Below are 23,196 nucleotides of genomic sequence, written 5' to 3' on the forward strand. Positions count from 1 at the left end.
GTGCCATTTCAGGAAAGATGTGGACAAATTGGAGAAAGTCCAGAGAAGAACAGCAAAAATGATTAAAGGTCTAGAAAACATGACCTATGAGGGAAGATTGAAAAAATTGAGTTTGTTTAGTCTGGAGAAGAGAAGACTGGGAGGGGACATGATAACAGTGTTCAAGTACATAAAAGGTTGTTACAAGGAGGAGGGAGAAAAAATGTTCTCGTTAACCTCTGAGGATAGGACAAGAAGCAATGGGCTTAACTTGCAGCAAGGGCGGTTTTGGTTGGACGTTAGGAAAAACTTCCTGTCAGGGTGGTTAAGCACTGGAATAAATTGCCCAAGGAGGCTGTGGAATCTCCATCACTGGAGATTTTTAAGAGCAAGTTAGACAAACACCTGTCAGGGATGGTCTAGATAATACTTAGTCCTGCCATGAGTGCAGGGGACTGGACTAGATGACCGCTCGGGGTCCCTTTCAGTCCTACGATTCTATATATTGGAAACTGAGGCATAGGAAGATCAAGGCCACACAGAAAGTTTATGCCAGGGCTAATAATTGAACCCAAATCTCCTGAGTCCCAGTTCAGTGCCCTAGCTTAAAAACAATCCTCCCTTTCCTGGGTGCTAGTAATGAAGATGAAGAAACTGATTGAGTGAGGCCTTCACTAGGGGCCCACTCCTGCTACATGCCGAGTGGCTCTGTAGAGCTAGCTGAGCATCTTGAATGACCCGAGGACACTTGGCACTGCTCAGGCGGGTCTCTATGCTTTGCAGACCCCCCTAGTGTATTATTTCTGAAGAGTGACATTCACCCCTGTGCAGACACCCATCACAAGGTTCATACATCACTTAAGCCCTACGTAAGGCCCACATGGTCCTTGTGGTGGGCCTCTGCTTAATTGCACCCTAAGCAGTGCAGAGTCTGCTCATTTGAGAAGCTGCTGAGTCATCACCGGAAACACAACCCCCAAACGAGTTGTGTTTTCTCGCCCTTTTTTTAATTTCCCTGGTTTCCTAGGGCTCATGTGGGTGAAGGATATTTGCTGAGTGAGCTGAAGACCAGGCCTGCGGATTGTGCAAAGACCCTCTGAGAAAACATTTGTCCACCCTTAGGAAAATATTTAGCTTGTCTGTCCTTTCCCATCCCCACATCCCTTCATCTCGGTGCACCGTAAGTCATGATAAAACGCACTGGCTATGACTTCTCCAGGAAGCCAGGACTGGGTGAGGAAACTGCCCCCCGGGAAGCAAATTCACCCAGAATAGGCAAACTGATCCATATTTAGCACCGGTGTGGGGGCTTGGGTGTAGCCCAAAGCTGTTTTCTTTGGCAGAGTCACTCTGTCACCAGATGCTTTCAGTCTCTCTGAGGTTTCCTTCTTCCATACGGTAGCTGGCTCTTCCTTGATATTCTAGCTCCTTTCCCATGTGGGAAAACAATTCTTTGTGTATCCAGCGACAGAGGGAGAAAGAGAGAAAAATAGGACCTTTCCATAAAAAATAACCCCACTCTCCACTAAATCTCCGGAGAACTCTTCCAAGGACAGTGCCCTGAGATAGACTGGGTTTTATGAATAGCCAGTGGCTTAAAAAAAAAAAAAAGGCTTCCAAAGCAAAACTAGTGATCCTAATCCTCCCCCCTTACATTACACACATCCTTCATTGAAGAAGAGAGAGACTGCTGGCTTCTACCTGACACTGGAGATGGTATTTCCTTTTCATCTTTAAGTTATACGAGGCAGATCACCCTGCGTCCCAGCCAGCATGCAACTGGGGACCTACCCCATATTGTTGCTTTGCTTAAACACTGTGTCTCAGCTGGGTTCCTGCCTCAGCCTGCTTTGCTCTGGAGTGTTCCAGATGCCACGTCTTCCACTGGCATTGTCACTTCCTTCACACGCACCCTGCTTACAGGGTGACACACATGCACAAAAGTACATGGGCATATCTGCCCCAGCCAGCATGCATGTGGCATAAACCAAAACATGCTCCTTTAAATTCACCCACAAGCATGTATTCAGACCCACCTGGAGACAGAGACCCATGTGCACACCTGGACTCAGACACACACACACACACACAATCATGCAGATTGCCCACAGACACCAAAATACACCTGTACGTATAAGTGCACATGTGCAGAGAGATACATGCACTGCTAGACACAGCTGCATGTAAAAACATGTGTAATTATACATATACTCACTCAGGTAAACACAGTACCCACACACATGGAAAAACCTGCACACACCTCTTCAAACACACATATGTGTGCGTGTGTGGGGGGAGTGGCTTTGGTCATTAGTAGGCGAGGTGTCTCTAAATTATAGTATCGTAGATTCTGACAAGAAAGAGGATTCCCTAGAAGGTAGGAGGTAGATGTTCCGCCAAGAAACTGGGAGTTCATCTGACTCCAACCTTCCAGTTCACCTTGATTCTAACCTCCCCAAGCTGAACTGAAAAGAGCTCCAGAGCTGAGCAAAATTTTTCAGCTGAAACTTTTTTGGGGGAGGGGGAAGGGGTGCTAAAAATTTAGATGCAGTGACACCCAAACGTTGGGCAAATTCATGTCAGTTTCTCTGAGGTGTTTGTGTCAAAAAAACCCAACACAAACTTCGGAAAAAGTCAAACTGTTTCATTTCAACTGGGAATTGGTCCTGCTTCGAGCAGGGGGTTGGACTAGATGACCTTCTGGGGTCCCTTCCAACCCTTATATTCTATGATTCTATGATTCTATGATTTGGACATTTTTGAAAGGAAACGGGTTTTGTTTCAAAATTTCCTTCAATTTTATTTTTAAAAATTCAACAATGTTAACCAGCGGTTCAAACAAAAACAAAATGTATGCTTTCAGGTCCAAGAAATGTCTCATTTCACCTTTAGAGATTTTTTTTTTACTTTTTGATTCACCGAAAATTTTGAAAATTTTTATTTTTCACCCAAAATGATTTTCTTTCCCAATTTTTCAGAATTGCCAGCAAACTGATAAATCTAGTATTTGCACAGCTCTAATCATGAATTTTGCAGCCTGGTCAGTTTCAGGATAGCAGCCTACTATTGCAGGAAGCAGGTGAAGCCACTCTTTTAGCTCACTGTGACATACCAGGGTACGATCCAGACCAGTGAAGGGTTGTATCACCCATGTCCTGTAAACTGGGGTGCCTTGCAATGCATTGCTGTTGTAGCATCCAACCTGGACTTTTCAACATCAGCCACCAGTATGCAGGTCACTCTCAGATGTGTTTGTGTAACTGCAGCCTGCCAGTCACACCTTGGCTTTCACCAGCCTTTGTTATACTGCAGGGTGACCCCAACTTACTCCTAGTCCCAGACCTTCCCACAGAAATGTGTGTCCTATACTGCCCAGCCCTCTCCTGGACAGTCCAAATATATTAAGTCTTTTATTCCTTTAACGAAATAATATACAGCATATTCCCTTATATAGAGTTACCTGGAAACTTCAATTTACACATACTGAATTAGATAAAACAATAAAACAGATTTGTTAACAACAAAGAGAGAGATTTTAAGTGAGTACAAGTAATGAGGCATAAAAGTCAGAAATGGTTACAAGAAAAATAAACGGAAAAGGCTTTCTATTGCCTAACTTAACAAACTAGGTTAGATTCAAGCAAAGTTTCTCACTACATGCTTCCAGCAAGATTACTGATCAAACTCCCCCAGAGTCCAACGGCTGTGTCCTTTGTCTTCTCAGTTGCAGAGAATGTCATGGGCAGGAAGAGAGAGACGTGTCCCTTGAGTATTTGTCCCTCCTTTTTATAGTTTCATTTCCAATCTTGAAAAAACATTTCCAGCTGAGAACCAAGAGACAGACAGTCTATGTGGAAGGATGTTCCCTGCTGTTTTTTTTCACCTGTTTGAGCTTTCTTTGTTTTCCCTTCTTGCTTGATGACTCTGTTTACTGCTTATATGCAAATTAAGCAGTGCACACATTCCTTTGTTGAGGACAGACCTCTTTGCCAACTTCTGCCTGAGCAGGACTGTGGGGTTTGGAACATGTGTTAATAGCATCATACCGGGGGATCTTATAAGTTCATGTACAATGTTGCCACACATATTTTATCAGGACAATACTGACCAGCAAATTATGAGTTTCCAGATGTTACCTTCCAAGGCCTACCTTGTACAATGATTGCTACAATAGTGTGTAGGGTGTATTACATCACGCTCACATGTAAGAGGTCTGTGTTGCACTGCTAGAGTGTGAACCCTGCTGATGAGCTCGCTGAGGGGCGATGGGGTTGTTACACCAAAATCTCACAGCTTCTTCTTCGACATCAAAACAGCCCCTGAATCTTTATCCACTGCTCCATCCATTGCCTTTTCTCTCCACTTCCTTTGGTTACTGAGTTCTCAATGGCTCTTTGAAGTGATCCTGGGCACAGAGCTGTCTGTGGCTGCTTCATATAAAACAGTGTGTCTTAAATTAGCTTTAGTGAGTTTCCACAGCGAGCTGCTCCGTTTTCTCGTTGAAAGAACTTCTATTAAGTTTTCGGTTGGTGGCTGTATTTAATCCCAGCCCGGGAGCAGCATGGAGTTGTCAACACACCTAAGACACATGCGAAGCCACCCACAATTACATATATTTGATACTCAATATAACCCTCATTGAGAGAGAGTATTTGTGAATTATTCTACAAATATGTGTGACCCTAAGAGCCCCTGAATGGCAACTGGCAAAGGGTTCGTTGTTCTATAACAGCAACTCCTATCAGGCCAGACAAACTCACTACACTTAACGCTGATTTAATAGTATTTATCCAAAAGGGGTTGTGTGAGGCATCTAATAAAAGGTTATGTCACACTGAGCTTCATGACTGCAGTGAGATGTATGTACAAGTGATAGGTAAGAATTTGCAAAATATAGTTTGCAGTCTGCGTCCCAGGCAGGGTTGGCAAGCAGGTTTTGCCAGATAAAGTCATGAATCTACATCCACCTGCCTGCCTAAGTTCATATGTCAATTAAGCATTGTAAGCCAACACAAGGGGAACCTGTTTTACACAGGGAGTCAACACGAGGGTGTGAAGACCAGGAAAGGATCCAAGTGGGTTAGCCTATCTCTGGGACAAAAGAATGAGTTTGGGGGAAAATAAACAGAAGCAAAAGGGCATGTTGTTATCCCTCACTGAGGTAGCCAAAAGGACAGCGCTTTTTGTATTTGCGAAAGATGGATCCCATTCAGGTTGAGTAGTGATGCTGGGGAATTGCTGCAGGGGAGAAATGACTTTAGACAGGGATTTTAGCCTGTTGAAGTTAAGGTTAGACTCTCAGAAGTGTGTTATCCTTTTTGTTTTATATGTGTGAGCAGGGTCTGAATGAGCTCTCCCCTGACATCTAGTGACGAGCTGTGAAAAAGGACTTCAGGAGCTGATCTCGTTTGCATGGGCACACCCACCCTGCCCAGGTGCTCAGCATGATGGGATTCCTTGCCCAAATGATCACTTTTGGCTGGTGCTGGATCCCCAGACTCTTTGTTATTGGGACAGGCATAATAAAGGGTTGTTATCCTTGCTGTGTGAATCAAGGGCAGCAGAACTGTGCTTGGCATACCCCGATTGAGGGGCTCACCCTCAACTTACTAGCACTCCCTAGGCAGGGGACATGGGTTCCAAAGCCCAGTGAGTGGAGAGAAGGTGGGTTTTGTGTAAGGGGTTATAGTGCAATCATGTAATAAAAAAACAAAAGAGTCTGGTTGAGAGTCTTGTTACGTACACCAGAGCTGAAATCACTGATATCTATGTCTAAGCATTAGACCTACTTTGGGACAGTGTCTCTGATGCAAAAGGTTGCTTAGTGTGCACCAGCAATGAGGCTTCCCCATAAACAGCTGAAATCACTAAGAGCTGTGTTAAGTGGTGGGAGCTGAAGACATCCTAGTGAGAGGGTGCCCTGTGGAGAGGAATGGCAAGTGAGTCCCTGGACAGAAAAGTGAGCAAGGTGTCTTCTTACGCACTCATCCACCCATGGTGGGAGGTGAACTTGGCAGATGCACCTCTGGGCCTGCACTGACCAAGGACAACAATTGTGAGTGGGGTGTGGAGAAGAGACAGGTACATTGAAGGGACTTGTGGTTGATGGACTTAAGAACCTGAGGGAAAAGGACACTGTCCAACTTACTTGGGGGTGGGTCTTTTGCTCATGGTTTATGTTATGAACCCTGGTTTGACAAAGATGGTTTGACAAAACAATGAATAGGGACGTTTTGCCCAAGACATCAGGAACAAGGGAAGGTAACAAACAAACGTCATGATATACGTAAGGTGGCGTGTAAATTGTGTATGTTAGTTTGGTTTAGCCTATAAATGTAGGGGTACTTCGCCTTCACTCTTTCTTTGGGCGAGGGGGCAGCGGAAGCGCCCGCCTCCAGCTGAGCCATTCCTTGCCACAGGCACTCATGTGTGAGCGTATCTGTAACCATGGAGCCAGGGCACCAGGACTGTGTCGTGATGCCAATTAACCTGGCCAAGTGCCTTTGTCACTGAACAGTGCCTGTGGTCTTTCTTTAGAAGTAACATCAAGGTCTGGGTGAACGAACGTGCTGCACTATCTACTAATAACATTGAAGCTTCAAGGACAGAAGGCCGGAGCAGCCTAACCAGTGTTATTGCGGTAATGACATTCCAGCCTTCAGTACTTGACAACAACGAGTAGTATTATCGAGACCTGCTAACCCAGCTAGCTGTATAGGGCTGGACAGCGCACTGAAGGAACACACAAGCATGTAAGCCCACTGACAACAGCCATCACACAAACAAGCTGGAAAGATGTCAAAGGGTACGTCTACACTGCATTGTAAACCATAGGCGCCGAGTTTCTAATCTGCCAGGGGGTGCTCCCCCCAGCTCCACCCAGGCCCCTTCCCCCAGGACCCCACCCCCACCCTGCTTCTTCCTGTCCTCACCACGTCCCTTCCCTGCCCATTTCCGCCCCCTCCTTCGAGCAGGCTGCGCCCTTGCTCCTCCCCCATCCCCCACAGCGCCTCCTGATACCGTGAAATAGCTGATCTGCGGCAAGCATGAAGCTCTGGGGGGAGGGGGAGGAGCTGATAGGGGGGATGCCGGTGGGTCAGAACCCACCATTATTTTCCCATGGGTGCTTCAGCCCAGGAGCACTGACGGAGTTGGAACCTATGTTGTAAACTCAGCGCTTCCAAGCCTGTGACTGAGCATCCTCACTGTATTGTAAACCTGGGTTTACAATTGCTCGACCCAGGTCCCACAGCTGTGCTAACATGTCCATACCGCACTGCACAGATCTTCCGGCTCGGGTCTGTGGCTTGAGCTGAAGATATGCTGCAAAATGACAGAGCTTGGACCCAAGTCACAGGGGGACTCGGGCTCTGACCTTCCCCCACTCCAACAGGGTCCTAGGACCTGGATCATGAGTGCTTGCTGTCCCTAGTCACCCTAATTTGTGTGTGGACATAAGTGAGGCTTGGGCTCAAACCTGACTTATGAGGAGAGGCTGAGGGAACTGGGATTGTTTAGTCTGCAGAAGAGAAGAATGAGGGGGGATTTGATAGCTGCTTTCAACTACCTGAGAGGTGGTTCCAGAGAGGGTGGTTCTAGACTATTCTCAGTGGTAGAAGAGGACAGGACAAGGAGTAATGGTCTCAAGTTGCAGTGGGGGAGGTTTAGGTTGGATATTAGGAAAAACTTTTTCACTAGGAGGGTGGTGAAACACTGGAATGCGTTACCTAGGGAGGTGGTAGAATCTCCTTCCTTAGAAGTTTTTAAGGTCAAGCTTGACAAAGCCCTGGCTGGGATGATTTAATTGGGGATTGGTCCTGCTTTGAGCAGGGGGTTGGACTAGATGACCTTCAGGGGTCCCTTCCAACCCTGATATTCTATGATTCTATGATTCTGAGTCAGAGCCTGGGCTTAGTGTACAGTGTAGACATACCTTAGAAGGCCAGCTGTGCATCCCCCTATGCCAGGACACCTGCTCCATAAGGCAAGTCCAAGCCACTTTAATCACCTGTGGGACTCACCATCAGTTTTGCACTTCTCATGCCTGGGCAGCCCAGAGAGCACTGTGTACCTGCCATGGGAAGCATCACTTGGCAGCCTCGTTGTGAAATTCCCTCAGAAGCTTGCAGGGGATTGGTGTGAAGAGCAATAGCACAGCCAAAACAAAGAGTGTGGCCGAGCAAATAGGGACTGGGCCTCAGGAGACCCTGGTTCAAATTCTGGCTCTGCTGCTGAGTGACCTTGGGCACGTCTCTCCCCGTGCCTCAGTTTCCCCAGCTGTAGTAAAGCAGTTCGAGATCGATTGATGAAAAGCACTACATACGAGCAACTATGGGTGATTATTATATCTCCAGCAACATGATCTGGCAAGATGTCCCTGCTATTAACCCAGGAGGTCATGTAAGGTCCCAGTGGAGCTCTGTACAGGCAGCCGCCAGCAGTCTCCTTTCGTGCAGGTGACGGGGGCCCGTCACGGAGAAGCTGAAAGCTGAGGCTTACGGAATGCCGGCGCGGCTGGTGCCACGTGGCTCGTCTCGGCAGCGAGCTGGCTTTCGCCGCACGTGCAGGGGGCGTTTGTCACCCTAGCCAGCAGTGAGACCCCCCCCCCGTGCCCCCCAGGATAAGACAAGGAGAGGTGGGAAGGGATCAGCCCCCTTACCCCCCACGAGCGGCCGCAGGGTCGGCATCACAGCATCGGGCTAATCTCGCGGTTGCCACACGGTCCATGAAACCGTGTTTCCCCAGGGCCACAGTTACCAGCCAGGGGCGCCCAATGCGCCCTGGAAACCAGCCGCCCGCCCGGCGCCGAGTCTTCCGCAGGCCGCCTGGCAAGGCGGGGTGCCGGGGTGCGGGGAGGGGGGGCGCACACAGCCCGGCCCAGCGGGGCGGCTACACCCCGGGGCAGCCTGGGCGCGCGGGGCCGTCCCACGGCCCCCGGCCCGCGCCATGAGCCGCTTGGCCGCAGCGGAGGTGAAGCCACCAACGCCGCTCCCAAGCCTCGCCCTGAGCCAGAGGCTCCTGCTATGAAAAGATCTGCGAGAAACTTGGCGAGTCTCCTGGCCCCATTTTAGGAAGGAAAAAAAAAAAAAAAGCAACGTTCCCCAGCGAGGATGTCGTTTTCTGAAGCGGGGGTGTGTGTGTGTGTGTGGGGGGGGGGTATTATTTGTGTGTGTGTGGGGGGTATTATTTGTGTGTGTGTGTGAGGGGGGGTATTATTTGTGTGTGTGAGGGGGTATTATTTGTGTGTGTGTGTGTGGGGGGGTATTATTTGTGTGTGTGTGTGGGGGGGGTATTATTTGTGTGTGTGGGGGGGGGGTATTATTTGTGTGTGTGTGTGTGGGGGGGTATTATTTGTTTATTCTTGTGAGTGACTCTTGCGCTCATGACGGCCAGGGGCCGTAACGGCACGTCCCGGGACAAGCCGAGCACGGGCTGAGCACGCGGCGAACCCCCAGCCCGCGCCCGCCGTCCCGCCCAGTTGCCTCAGCGCGGCACCGCCCGCCACGCCGGCCCCAGGCCCACAAATCGCTCCGCCGAAGCACCTCTCCCGGCACAGCGCCCGCCGGTTCGGCCTGGCCCCCTCACCCTGTCCCGCCGCTTCACCTCCTTCCGCCCCTCCCGAGAGCCCTGCGGCAGCCGGCCCCCCTTCCCTCCGTCGCCGTGCCCTGGGCGGGACTTTTCGGCCCTGGGCCGCCTCCCGCGCTCCTCGCGGTCGCTGTGTTGAAGTGGGTGAAGCGGGCACGTGTGGCCCTACGTTTGCAATGCACCCCTGCGGCGCCTCCTGCTGGTCGAGGGGGAATCAGCTCTTTCCAGCGCGGCGCGCCCTCTGCAGGCCGGTGATCCGCACGGCTCTGCCCCCCCTTCACCCACCCCCCACGTGTCCCTCACAGACCCCGGTGCCCCTTTCTCTGGGTGCTGCCCCCTGGCAGCACCACCCCCCCCCACGCTGCCTCTGGGTCTCCCCTTCCTGGGGAACCCCCCACCCACTATCCCCACCTTGCCTCAGTCTGGGCTCCTGCCAGTCATCACCAAGCCCCCGCGCCCTGGGGCAGACTGCTGTCTAAAGGCCACTCATCTAGGCAAGGGGGTTCGGACCGGCTGCCTTCCTCCGCCTCCCAGTACCTCCCCCGCTCAGCCTGCTCCTTCCCCAGCACGGCACCACCCTCAGTACCCGGGCGGGCAGGCGGGCAGGCCCTGCTCTCTCCCGGCCTGGCGAGAGACTCCTGGCCCGCTGGCTCACAGCCTTTTCGTACAGGCCAGCTGGGGCCTGATTGGGACGTGGCCCAGCTGCGGCTGCTTCCCCAATCAGCCATCCCCAGCCACAGCCCTCTTCAGGGCTGCTTTTAACCCCTTCTATTTTAGGAGCAGGGTAGCCACCCCGCTACAGGCGCCTAGAAAATTACAGGGACGCGAGGTGGGGAGGTGCCCAAGCTAGTCAATGGGAAAAGCCCACCAGAGGGGGGCACCACCCCGCTCTCAGAGTTCGGCACCTAAGTCCGGCCTGCTGGGAGGTGCCGAGGTCTGCTTACGATCCACAAACCAGCGGGAAGATGGGCGTTCGGGGGTGATCCAGTCAGCGTGCCTGGAGGGCGCTCACCCTGCCGGTCCTTCAGGAGAGTTCACACAAAGCAGCAGGGGGTTGGAGGACCACTTCCCTTATAACCTGTAGCCAATGGTCAGAGTACTTGGGTAGGGCGTTTGCCATGTCCCCCAGCTCAAGTCCCGCCGGGATTTGAACAGGGCCATGCTACTTCTCGCGTGAGTCCCTAACCACCAGGCTCCAGAGTCATTCTGACTCCTTCTCTGGCCCAATTAATATTTAATTATTCAGTTACTTAATTAAAATGGACCAGCTGCAGTAGGAGAGACTGGGGCGGACTCCATGGGAGACTATCCCAGGGTTTAGAGCACTTACCTCTGAGGTGGTAGATCCCAGTTCAATCCTCCCCTGAGGTGAAGAGGGGACTTGAATGGGAGAGGGTCTCCCACCCCCAGGTGAGGGTCTCCCACCCCAGATGAGTACCAACCAGTGGGCTAAAGGTTACAAGGGAGCTCTTCCCCTTCCCCCGGCCCAGCTGTTTTGCGTTGAACCCGCCTGAGGGGCCTGATCCAGTGGGTCGGGCCCCGCATGCAGCGTAGATGGCCAAGCGCCCATCTTTCCGGGGTTGTGAATCGCCCTGGGGCCCAGCTGGGAGAGCGGCGCCTCGAGAGAGGCAGCAGAGCACAAGCCCAGAGGGAGACACATTGGCGCCTTGGGAAATTTCGCTGCACACACTTAGGTGCCAAGTGAGGTTAGGTGCCTACAGCATTCGGCAGGAGTTTTGTGCCGCCTAAAACTGGTCCTCGGGCACCTAAACCTGTGATTTAGGCACCTAAGTCTAGGGTGTATTAGCCTACGGACCTTTGTGGGTCCCACCCTAAGTGCCCAATACCAACAACCCATCTTGGGGTCTGGTTAAAATTCAAAATAGATACAGAAGACCCTCTTCTGAGCAGCCGCTCCCAGGCCTGTCTCCCCAAAGTCTGACCCTGCACTTTATCGCTGCAGGACCCCCAGACTTTTCCACCTGGAGTCTGCCACAGGCTCACAGCAACCAAGTGACCCTCCCAAACCCTTCCACCAGCCAAGGGTCTCCTGCAGGGGCCTCCGGAGCAGAGGAGCTGTGGCCACAGCTTCTTCTCTCTCTCTTTCCTGGCCCTTTCTGGCTCTGTAGAGATGCCAGCTGTTCCCTAGCACAGTGGTTTTCAAACTTTTTTCCTCATGACCCAGTTGAAGGAAATTGTTGATGCCCGTGACCCAACATAATTATATCTTTTGACCAGAGTTTTCATAAAATCATAATATTGCAATACATTCCAGCTTAACCCACTTACATAACTAACACTAGACACTAGCATTAGTAAGCCAATGGTAAGGAGTCTGGTAGGTGGCCCAGGGTAGGGCAGAGGGTGCTGAGGGCTCTGTCTGGGGCTGAGGGCTCTAGGGTGGAGCTGGGGATGAGGGGTGCAGGGTGCAGGAGGTGGCTCAGGGCTGAGGCAGAGGGTTGGGATGCAGGGGGTGAGGGCTCTGGGGTGGGGCCAGGGATGAGGAGTTTGGGGTGCAGGCAGGCTGCCCTAGGGCTGGGGCCAGAGGACTCCCCCAAGCCCTCTCCCAGCTGTCAGCAGCTAGTCCTGGGGAAGGGCCTCTCTCTCCCTATGCACGGAGCTCTAGGGGAAGGGTCCCTCTCTCCCCGCTGGCAGCAACATGCTCCAGGGCCAGGGGAGAGGCCCACAGCAGCCCTGCAAGCCCCAACTTGTTCCCCTTCCCAGTTCCCACGCACCCCCTACCAATCTCCTCTCCAGGTCCCTGCTGCGCGGCAACGATCGTTATGATTTGAATCAGCAAGACGACCCAGTGTCTGACATTCCAAGACCCAGTACTGGCTCGTGACCCGTACTTTGAAAAACACTGCCCTAGCAGGCCCCTTAAAAGTCTATTCATGAGCCACAGTGGGCTGGACCCAATCCCTCTTTAAGGGCCCAGCTCTGCTGGTGCTCATGACTCCTAACGAGCGATGCTCTTTGGTCGTCTAGTCCTGGGCTCTCACCCAGTTCTGCCAATGACCCTCAGTCCTTTCCTGCAGTGTTACCCGCCCTCATGGTTTTATTGTGAGACTCCTGATGTTTGGGGTTTTCTTAAAGTCCCAACTCCCGGAGTCAGTTGAATGTGTCTTCACACTGGGGTAGGAGATCAAAGTTTGGATTTCAGTATAGTTTTGTAATCTGCACCTTGAGCTCAGCGCCCTGTGGTGAGGGGAAGTCCTGGGGCCAGGAGCCTCCTGATTCCTGTATGAAAAGGACGCCTGCCAGCAGCAGTCAGCAGCCCCTCTGCAGTGACTGAGGAGTCCAGAGTCCTCTCTGAACCTGAGGCTCATTCACATAATTATGAGTCACTATCTTTTAGTTAGCTAGTCAGGGAAATTGTTTGGGGGACCCTCTACTCCCTGAACTGTGTCCTCAAGCCAAGGGGTCAGGGTTTGGGGATTTTGTTATCTGCTGCCCATTAAACCTGCAGAGTGACTTACCACCTTATCCCACTTGTGAGTCTTTTGGGCTGTACCGAGTCCAGTCAGCCACATTGCTAACTGCTGCTGCACAGAAGATATCATGGTCACAAGTCATTGAGGGCCCCTACAAAGTTTGTGTACCAATGGGATACTCATTTTCATTGGTTATATCAGGTCACATGGCTGGGAAACATCACAGGTAGTATGAGCGTGGGCACCGGTGACCCTGAGAATAATGTTCTACCCTGTTAGGTTATATTTCTCTCCTGTTTAATATAATGACTGTGTTCAATATATTGTAGGTGCCAGGAAGGAGCAAGGAGGGGAGAGAGGCACTGCCAAATAACTTCCTATGGAAAGAGAATAAAGAAGTTACATATTGATGAGTGGGTGGCAGGATCCAGAAGAACCCAGGCCTGTCCATCACAACCTGTAAGCAGATTGGCATTTAAGAAGGTAACTGGGTAGATAGGAAAAAGAAAAGGAGTACTTGTGGCACCTTAGAGACTAACCAATTTATTTGAGCATGAGCTTTCGTGAGCTACAGCTCACTTCATCAGATGTTTACCGTGGAAACTGTTCCTCTGAAACCTGTCATTATGCAAGGCACTGCATTTAGCCGTATGGAGTGGAAATCTATCAACTGCATGAAGAAACTTGTACAGATACAGACAGACATCATCTTCCTTTCCAAATGCAAACAGGCAGTTTCCACGGTAAACATCTGATGAAGTGAGCTGTAGCTCACGAAAGCTCATGCTCAAATAAATTGGTTAGTCTCTAAGGTGCCACAAGTACTCCTTTTCTTTTTGCGAATACAGACTAACACGGCTGTTCCTCTGAAACCTGTCATTATGCAAGGCACTGCATTTAGCCGTATGGAGTGGAAATCTATCAACTGCATGAAGAAACTTGTACAGATACAGACAGACATCATCTTCCTTTCCAAATGCAAACAGAGGCAGTTTCCACGGTAAACATCTGATGAAGTGAGCTGTAGCTCACGAAAGCTCATGCTCAAATAAATTGGTTAGTCTCTAAGGTGCCACAAGTACTCCTTTTCTTTTTGCGAATACAGACTAACACGGCTGTTCCTCTGAAACCTGGGTAGATAGGGGTTGCTATGTACGCAGCTTCAAGTCAGTGCCGCCAAGGTTCTATCAGTTGCATGGTAGCAAGTGTTTGCAAAATATTTTATATATAGAAGTGCGTAGCAAATTTCATTGTGACCTAAATCATTTTGAGGACTTGTCTAGAAGGCATCTAAGTGATGTTTTGTCTCCCCTTGGAGAAAATGGCTGAGTTTTATCTATTCAGTTGGACCTACCCAGAATCTCAGCTCGAGATTCAGATCCAAGTTTGCATCTTGAAACTGTACAAACCGGCTCAATAGAGCCATAGGTTTTAAGGCCAGAAGAAACCACCGTGATCATGGACTCTGCATTCCTGCATAACACAGGCCATAGAAATTCACCCAGGGATTCCTGCAGTAGAAGGAATTAAGCTCTCAAATGTACGAACACAGAATCAAAATGCCCTGCCATCAGATTTGGAATGCATCTCAAACCACCACATTACAGAAGGGTTGGAACCATGATTTTGTTATGCCCATCACAGCAATGAGAAATTGAGACCCCCATCTGCAGTTCAGACTTGTGGCTTTAGCTATGGCCCCTCTCTAATACACACACACACACACACACACACACACACACAAAATGCAGCAAACAAGGAACAAAGACTCCCCCCCCCAATGAGAAAAGAATGCTTTAATGAGAAAAGCTACAGTAACAATAGGCATGTATATTAGAACATTCTCCAATCTGAACCGGGACAGACATTTCACTTACTCCATCATTCAGGCTGTTGACCTGGAAGAGACCTTTATGGACAAGGTGGACTTTTTTTGTGACACCTTTTAACTGACACAAAAACAAGTTAAAATGCCCACACTTCATGCCAGAAAAGGGTTTTTTTTCAGGTTGAAACTAAACTTGCACCTTCTATATCCCAGAAGCTGGTGCATTAGGTTGCATTTGTTGGCGCATTGGTGGGTATTACGCATATCCCTCCCCCACTTTCCCTCAAGGTCCAGTACACCCCCAGACAATATTTCCTGCCCACCAGAGAGATCTTTACACTAATCAGTGTTAATTCCACCTATTCCAGCTTACTTCTGAGCTAACTTTGAAGCCTCAAATTCCTCCGGACGCAACAAATGCAAAGAGATGGATCCAGTTGTGTTAGGGGGAAAAAAATCTCTGCTACATTTCAGATCTTCCAGTTCTTTTTTGGTATGAAATAAGTGAAATATCCTTCCCCCCAGCCTATATGATTCAAGTCGCTGTTTTATCTTAGGTATCAGAGAGCAATGAGAGTGCCCAGGTACTCAAAATTCAGACCCCAGTTCCTTCTGATTGCCACATCTCTGTAAAGGCCACCCATCCTCCCATGAAAAAAAAAATTATCCAAATAACTTCAGGGCTGGGACATTTTGTAGCTTTGTAACAGGAATCTGGGCTGGCAAATGAAGAGACATTCCGTTACGTCAAAATCCAAGGCCAGCATCGGGGGTTCATCGGAATCTGTCTTGTCCTAAAAACAAAGTTATTTTTAAGCACGAGGAGGGAAAAAAAACAGCAAAAAGCAAAGCCCCAAGCAGCTCCAGTTTCTCTTGGATCTGCACTCGGATTATCAATAATGAAACATCAAACTGATTCTCACTCCAATGTTATTATTTATATTGCAGTAATTGCCAGAGATTGGGGTCCCACTGTGCTAGGCACTGTACAAAGTGAAAGACAGTCCCTGCCCTGATGAGCTAAGGGTCTTACATAAAAACACAGAAAAGGGAATAGAAGAACAAAGAGGCAAAGTGATTTTCCCAAGGACATATGGCAACCCAGTGGCAAAGCCAGGAACAGTGAGTTATAGCCCAGTGTCCTATCCTCTAGACCATACTGTCTCCCTATCTCGTTACTTATATTGCACTCATTACTCTTATCTGACCACAGTTTCCATCCCACAGAGAGGGAACAGCATCGCCTGTGCCTTGTACCTTTTCTGAGTTATTAGCGTAAGAAGTGAAAAGAGCAGCAAATCTGGGAATGCTTCCCTACGGCCAGGCTGAATGTGAAGCAAGAAGAGCTGGCTGAGATCCAGAAAAGCACTTGGCCCAGAGATCTAACAAAATAAACTGAGGATTCACTAGCAGAGGATGTAACAAATTATACTTTATTATCAAGAGTTTGCAGCAGCCGGTTGGAGAGTAAGTGGAGGGACCAGTCTGTGGTTGAGAATAAAGATGCAAACAGGCAAACTAGTGGTGATAACCCATGATCATAAACAAGAAGAACACAGATGAGCTTAAGCTGCTATATGTGGCTCCAGATCCGTGCTTCCCTCAGTGCTTGGGATGTTCAGTCCTGATGCTTTGGTTTGACCTATTAAACAGAGCCACGCTCCTAATTCAAATTCAGATCCAAACCTCCACAAAACTCGAATGGATTCATGTCCAGGGTTTGGAGTTGGCTTGTTATACCATTAGGGGTCTGTTATACATTTGGGCTCCAGATCTGAATTTTCCCAAAGCTGCGGTGGGGTGACGTGCATTCGATTTGGGACTATCTCTAAATAATAATCATGATGCATTATGTTAGCTGTGGGCACAGTCCATTCTGGATGTGGGCCAGCAGGATTTTAAATGTGCCAGGCATTTGCTAAAACAGTGTGTACGTAGGGATGAGAGAGGAAGGCCCAAAAGAAAGAGAACTGGACAGTGACAAGAAAACAGCAGCTGTTTAAAGCCAACTCACATTTTAGTGGCAAATTATATTTTGGAACAAAAGTATTGGAGACCTGGACTTGACTCCTACTGAAATGAACTCAAGCTCTAGGGCCTCAGCGAGCACAAAACCAAAAAGCCACTATTCTGCTGTCCTGTCCGTGGGTTGTGACAGTGCCAGATCTCACAAGCTAAGCAAAGTTGGGCCAAGTCGGTGCACGGGTAGAAAAATAAACCAAAGCTGAAGAGAAAGGAACTGGTCCAAATGAAGCCAATCTCTTTCCCGGCCTATCAGATCCTTTGCGAAATAAGTGGGGTGGTTGGTTCCTAGGTCAGACTTTTCCCATGGGCTGTAAAGATATCAATACTGGGATAAGACACTCAGAAATGTTTTCCAGGAAAGGATAAAAAAATGATGGGCAGTAAATACTGGAAATGAAGTTCAGCCAGTTTGGCATGGCGAGACTTGCGTTTGGGGTACTTAAGCTCTATTGTGGTTTGGAGAACACATTACTGAATGGGAGGCCAAAGGTACTGCCTGGAACAACTGAGGTCTTCATCTGGAAAACTGGGATAGCTGCCCATAACGGTGGAGAATCTGTGTTGTGAATGGCCAGTAATTCTCCTGAGGATCTGGGTTTAGAGCCATAAGATTGAGTTGCTTCTTTCTATTTAGACATCATTTTTCATTCACCCGTGACTTCCTCCCTAATCGGTTTCGTCTCGACTTCCCTACAGGGAAAGACTATGACAGCAAAGCCTTTAAATTACACAACTGGGAATTGGTCCTGCTTTGAGCAGGGGGTTGGACTAGATGACCTTCTAGGGTCCCTTCCAACCCTGATATTCTATGATTCTATGATTCTATGATTCTAACTATATTTTCAAAAGTGATGAGTGATTTTAGGGTCCTCAGTTTTCAGGTGTTCAGCTTGGGACACCTCTTAAGGGGCCTGATTTTCAGAAAGTGCTGAGAGCTCATCTTCTGAAAGTGAGGCCCTTTTAGGGTGCCTTACATTGGAGTATCAAAAATGTAAGCACCCTAAATCACTAGATAGTTTTGAGACGGTAGGTCACAGGGTCATTGTACTTTAGTTCCAGTGCAGTGTGGAAAATTATGTGTAACTCCCTTGAATGGAAGTTCTCAGCTGAGTTCCTCCTACAGTCCACTAAAAATTTTCATCCCCTGTAACTGATCATTTGCATTTCACGCCATGATGGGTTTTCCAAGCCGAACACAGAGACATAGATAGATTCCATGCTCCCCCCAGCCACCCTTCACCCTCTTCTCAAAGGCCTGTATTATGGCATCTAGCAAGAGATAAGCCAAAACTAAGGGTGAGTTTCATTTTACACCCCCCAAAATTGGTGGGGTGGGTGATCAGACAAATAGTTATGAATTGGGCCTCTCATTATCAGTGTAATGGGGATAAATTATTTCCAGGCTCTTGTGTAATAAACTCTCGATTTAAGAGCTGAAAATCTAGCCCTGAAAGATTTCATCTCTGAAATGCCCTCACACCCAAAAGTGCTGTTTTCCAAAACAGAGATGGAAGAGCAAATTGGAAATATAACTCTGAACAAAACTGAAAAGAAAACATAGCTTCAGATTTCATAATGCTCATTCACAATAGTATTTTTCTTGTGGTCTCCTGAAAATGATCTGAAGGGGATAAATATCCCTATTATACAAACTGAACAAGAGATACCACCTCACAGTGGAGGGGTAGCTGGCCAGGAGATTCTCCTGTGTCCAGGGCATCTTTGACAGTGGCTTTGGAGAAAACGGCTGAGTTCCAGCTACATGGGACCCCACCCTATACCCCCAAGATGAGGCGGAGGCTGCAAAGCCAACAGGGGAAACTGAAATAATGGTGGGATTGGGGGATGAAGAAGGAAGAGGCTCACCTAGTGTTCAGTTGGACATGATGTGCTTCACAAAAGCTGGAATGAATAGAAAGAGATAATTTAGCATCTATTTCCTTCACTTCAGGAGCATTCTGCATCTGTTCAGCACTGTTGTTATTTAATTCCATTCCCCACTCATCGTTCTGCATAATTAATACAATTTAGCTTTGTAAATAAGCCCCCAGGTGCCATGGTGGCAAGTGCTCTACAGATCTTTAAGATAATATCTACAGTATGTTCTAATGGTCTCTCTAGCCCACATCTGAGTGGCCAGCCTCAGCTGCTTCTGTGGAAGGTGCAAGGAATCTCATTGAGGACAATGGACTTGAACTGCATCATGGCACCCAAACTTTGGGGAAGGTCAGATTCAAATCTTAGCTTTGGGGTTGAGGCCCATCATTGCGCCAAACTTTCACAGGCTTACTGACACCAAGCCTTGTGAGATGAATCCAACCCTAACCACCACATACCTTCATAGTTGATACAACCATTGGCATCTTCCTGGCCAGCCATTAGCTTATCAACCTCCTCTTCACTCAACCTCTCACCTGGATAGAAAAAAACAAATTCCTGCTCAGTGATTCGGAGTGTCCGAACCATCACTTGGGTTGGGTAGTGGTCACCGTCCAAAAACTACCTACACGATAACAGCACCTTCTTACTCATCTTAGCTGCTATCTGTCTGTTTGTCTGTCTTCAAGTCATAGCTGCTGACTTGGTGTAGAGAAATCAAACTTTGCAATTCTCATACAGGTGTGGGAGAGACACAGATTCTATGCTACTTCGCATACCTGCTTCATTTCACACTGAAGATCTAAGTAGCAAAAAGAACCTGGATGAAATAAGGTATTGGTAATGTGTATTTTTAATACTCAGTAAGTGCTCAGGTGCTATGATGATGGATGCCACATAAGAAAAGAGAGAGAGAGAGATCCCAAGGTGAATTTGCAATACTGAGTGTTAAAAATCCACTTTAGGGCTTGCAAACAGAGGAAATTTGACCTAAAAGCCAGTGACTCTGAACAAATATGGAAATCCCCACCATATCTTTTTCACATTATCACTTTTCTAAGTATAACCATACTTTAGGGGCAAAATCTTAAAGCCCTGAGGTCCAGATTTTTAAATATGTTTAGGCACCTCACTTCCATTGAAATTAATGACATCAATTAAAATCAATGGGACTTTGGCATCGATGGGACCTTTTTCCCCTCAGTTTTCACTCAAGAAAAACTCATAGTAAAGTCACTTCAGTTTAGCTTTGAGTTTTAGATCCAGAGGGATCCAAGATGTAACACAGGACCAGTGCTCTTTCAGGGTCTGCTCCCGCTGCCACTGAAATCAGTGACACAACAACTATTGATTGAATTGGTGCTCTTGGGAGCGAAGCATGGAGCCATCTGGAGAGTTAACAGAGACTAATTTATAGAAGGAATTTATTTTAGATAGTACTAACTATGATTATGATTTACAATGTTTCCAACTCTGGCAATTTAATTGTGAGTATAGTTTTCTTAAAGCCCCAACTCCGGGAGTCCTGTGATTAAGTGAGAATCTCAGCTCTCGTTTTTTCTAAAAAAGTGAGTTTCTAGTTGTAGGGAAAACCCTGAGAACATGACCCAGGTTAACCTAATTGCTCTGAGATCAGAAGATAAATAAAAAGAACCGAGTTTATTTTTAAAAAGTATCATGTATTTAAACTGATGGCATGATTTTTGAGTACTTCAGGTTAGCAACACTGTGATTAATATATTTATGGTAGTGCCTAGGGACTGCCTAAGAATGCAGCCGCATTGTGCTAGGTGCTGTAGAAAGAGTAAGAGACAGTCCTGGCCCCAAGCATCTTACAGTCTATATAGGCAAGACAGATTCAGGGTAGGGGACAAGGAGTATAACACACAATTTGTGATGGTTGGCAACTGTCATGTTAGTGTCAAAGTTTTTCTTTTGAATTCTGCTCTATTAGGAGGGGATCAGAGAATGGAAAGGCAAGGGGAGGGAGAGAACTTCAAGAAGGAGGGCAGGGCAGGGCAGAAGAAAGAGAAAAGAGAGGAGGGGAGAACAGAGGGCAGTTGGAGTGAGGCTGAAGTGAAGATATTGTGGGTTGGGGACAACAGTCAGTCAGCACAGGGCAGAGGCTGTCCAGAGTCCAACCTGTAGGAAGCATCCAGATGACATCATCAGTGCCTGGCCAGTCCCTGCTACAGTTTCTGCACGGGCGGCTACTCTGCATGCCCCTGTCCACACAGCGGGAGGCTGGAGCATGGGTCCTATTGCCTGCATCAGGTGGATGGGAGTTCTCCCCTGCACTGTACTTGTTCTGTGGGTGGTCCCGGCTGGGCCCCATCTCCCGTCACCTTCCCCCAATGTTGCAGAGTCTGCACAATCTCTCCTGCCCCTTGGTTAGGATTGAACTTTCCTGCCCAAGTGACCACAACTTGAGCTGAATATTTAGCACATTCCCTAGCTCCCGGTCGCACCTCTCTGCCCCCAGCCTGCCATGGTGTCTGCCCCGAGCCCATTCCTGGCTCATCCGCTTGTCTCCCCCCTCTGCTTCCTGGTACCTTAGCACGTCCCATTTGAAACTGAAGACTGGCACGGTATCTGCTTTAAAATCTGAATTCTTGTGACGGCCCCATCACAACTGCACTGGACCAATCTGGATTTCAACACTGGTGTAAATGAGAGCAGAGTCAGACTCATGGACTAATCACATGAGGAAGGGAGCTTCTTCCTCTCTCTGGGCCCATTTCTTCTCCCAGCCTGTGTCTGTCTAGTCTCTTTAGAGTGTAAGCTCTTTGGGGCAGGGACTGGCTCTTTTTATGTGAATGGGGCCTTGGTCTTTACTGGGACCTTTAAAGCAACACCATAGTAGCAGTATGTAATAATCACCCGGAGCAGGCCCACAATGAGCTGTCTAGCAATTTTACCTTGCTTCACATACCTTTTGCAATGAAACTTCAAAGTTGGACGCTGACAGAGCAGCTACATGCCTGCCCATTGGTGTGTAGAACGGCCCAAATCTTCAGCTGGGATAAACTGCTGGAGCTCCATCGAAGCCAAGGAAGCTGCACCAGTTTTCACTGGGTGAAGATTTGGCCCTGCTCAAAAGTCCTTTGAAGTCAATGCAAATGTTTCCAGTGACTTTCATGGAGTTTGCTTAAGGGTCTTATTCAGCACCGTATGTGACTGCCAGGAAAGTATGTTGCAATTAAAGGGTCCGTGGATGTGAAGTCACACTCAACAGGTTTTCTATTAACTGCTTAATGGCGAATTGAAAAGCTTTCCCCCCCGAAACATAGAGCCAAATACATGTAAAAAGCCACTTCAGATCGGCTAATCAGTAACAAGATATGTGTGCCGATTTTAAAAAGGTGGGGCCAATCAGTTTTTCAGCTGGAAAGTGAAATTGTCAGGTAGCTTTAGCCAAATATATAGATGGCATTTAATATATAAATATACTGGTCAGGGTTCACCTCTGTGTTAATCCAATTTTACATCATTGATTTTGGGCACATTGGGCCAGCTGGTGGAAATCTATGTCATTCCACTGAACCCAGATTTACACCAGTTGAGGCTCTAGGCCATTAATTCTAAATCTTAATCTGAATAAAAATGCACTGACTTTTTTGCTAACTCAATGATTTTCCTTTGGACTGAAATATTCCCCACCAGGGCTTGAAAGCCAGACATTACAGTGTTGTGCTGGGTCAGGAGAACCAGAAAGGGGAAATGTCAAGCTAAAGAAGTGAAATTGACCAAACTGAGCAAACTAGTTTCTTTGTCCAAGATGCTTTGAATGGACGCAGCTCCCCTGACCTCACTGACATGGGCCCACGTGCCTCGGCACTGAATTTGGTCTAGGGTGACCAGATATCACGTGTGAAAAATCAGAATGTTGTGTGTGTGGTGGTGGGGGTGGGGGGCGGTAATAGGTGCCTATATTAGACAAAGCCCTGAATACTGGGACTGTCCCTATTAAAATCGGGACTCTGGTCACCTAATTTGGACCCCAAAGTAAACAAACACCATACATGGTAAAAAGGGAATTTGACATTTAAAATTCTATTTTAATCTTCTCAAGTGTCAGTAGCAGAGATGGGCCTAAAATGGAATGCCTTCATCATAAGTCTATGCAACTAAAGAAAAACAACAAAGACACAGATGAATTTTTCACAGTTTACAAAGAAAGTGTCTTCCAGAGCTGGACAATTGACCATATAAATTAACAGTTGTCAGGGGGAATAGAATGATAGAACTAGAAAGAGAGAACTCAGAATTCAGAAAGAGAAAATCTGTGAACATTTGAGCTGAAAGATAATGATCCTGAGCTGGAATCATTTTAGGAGTTCTTCGGATCCCTGCCGCTAGAGGGTGACATAATCATCCCAGATGCTTAAGTGCACCTGTCTTTCTGTCCAGCAGAGAGCAGTGGTGCACATTCACACCAGTCAGTACGTTACCAGCTGTTCTGAAAAG

General features: G+C 48.0%; 1 protein-coding gene across 2 annotated transcripts in view; it reads right to left on the reverse strand.

Moving 5' to 3' along the window:
- Positions 1–14,779: 14,779 nt before the first annotated feature.
- Positions 14,780–23,196, reverse strand: part of MYL3 (myosin light chain 3) — a 41,584-nt gene continuing 33,167 nt past the window's right edge. For both annotated transcript variants that reach the window (XM_048837364.2, XM_048837365.2), the window contains 3 exons: positions 19,188–19,265; positions 18,718–18,753; positions 14,780–15,620 (listed from right to left, as the gene is read on the reverse strand). In XM_048837364.2, coding sequence (XP_048693321.1) covers positions 18,725–18,753; positions 19,188–19,265 — 107 coding nt within the window. In that variant the 3' untranslated portion in view covers positions 14,780–15,620; positions 18,718–18,724. The remainder of the gene's footprint in view (positions 15,621–18,717; positions 18,754–19,187; positions 19,266–23,196) is intronic.

The sequence above is a fragment of the Caretta caretta genome, chromosome 2 (assembly GCF_965140235.1).
Source record: "Caretta caretta isolate rCarCar2 chromosome 2, rCarCar1.hap1, whole genome shotgun sequence".
Taxonomy (NCBI): domain Eukaryota; kingdom Metazoa; phylum Chordata; order Testudines; family Cheloniidae; genus Caretta; species Caretta caretta.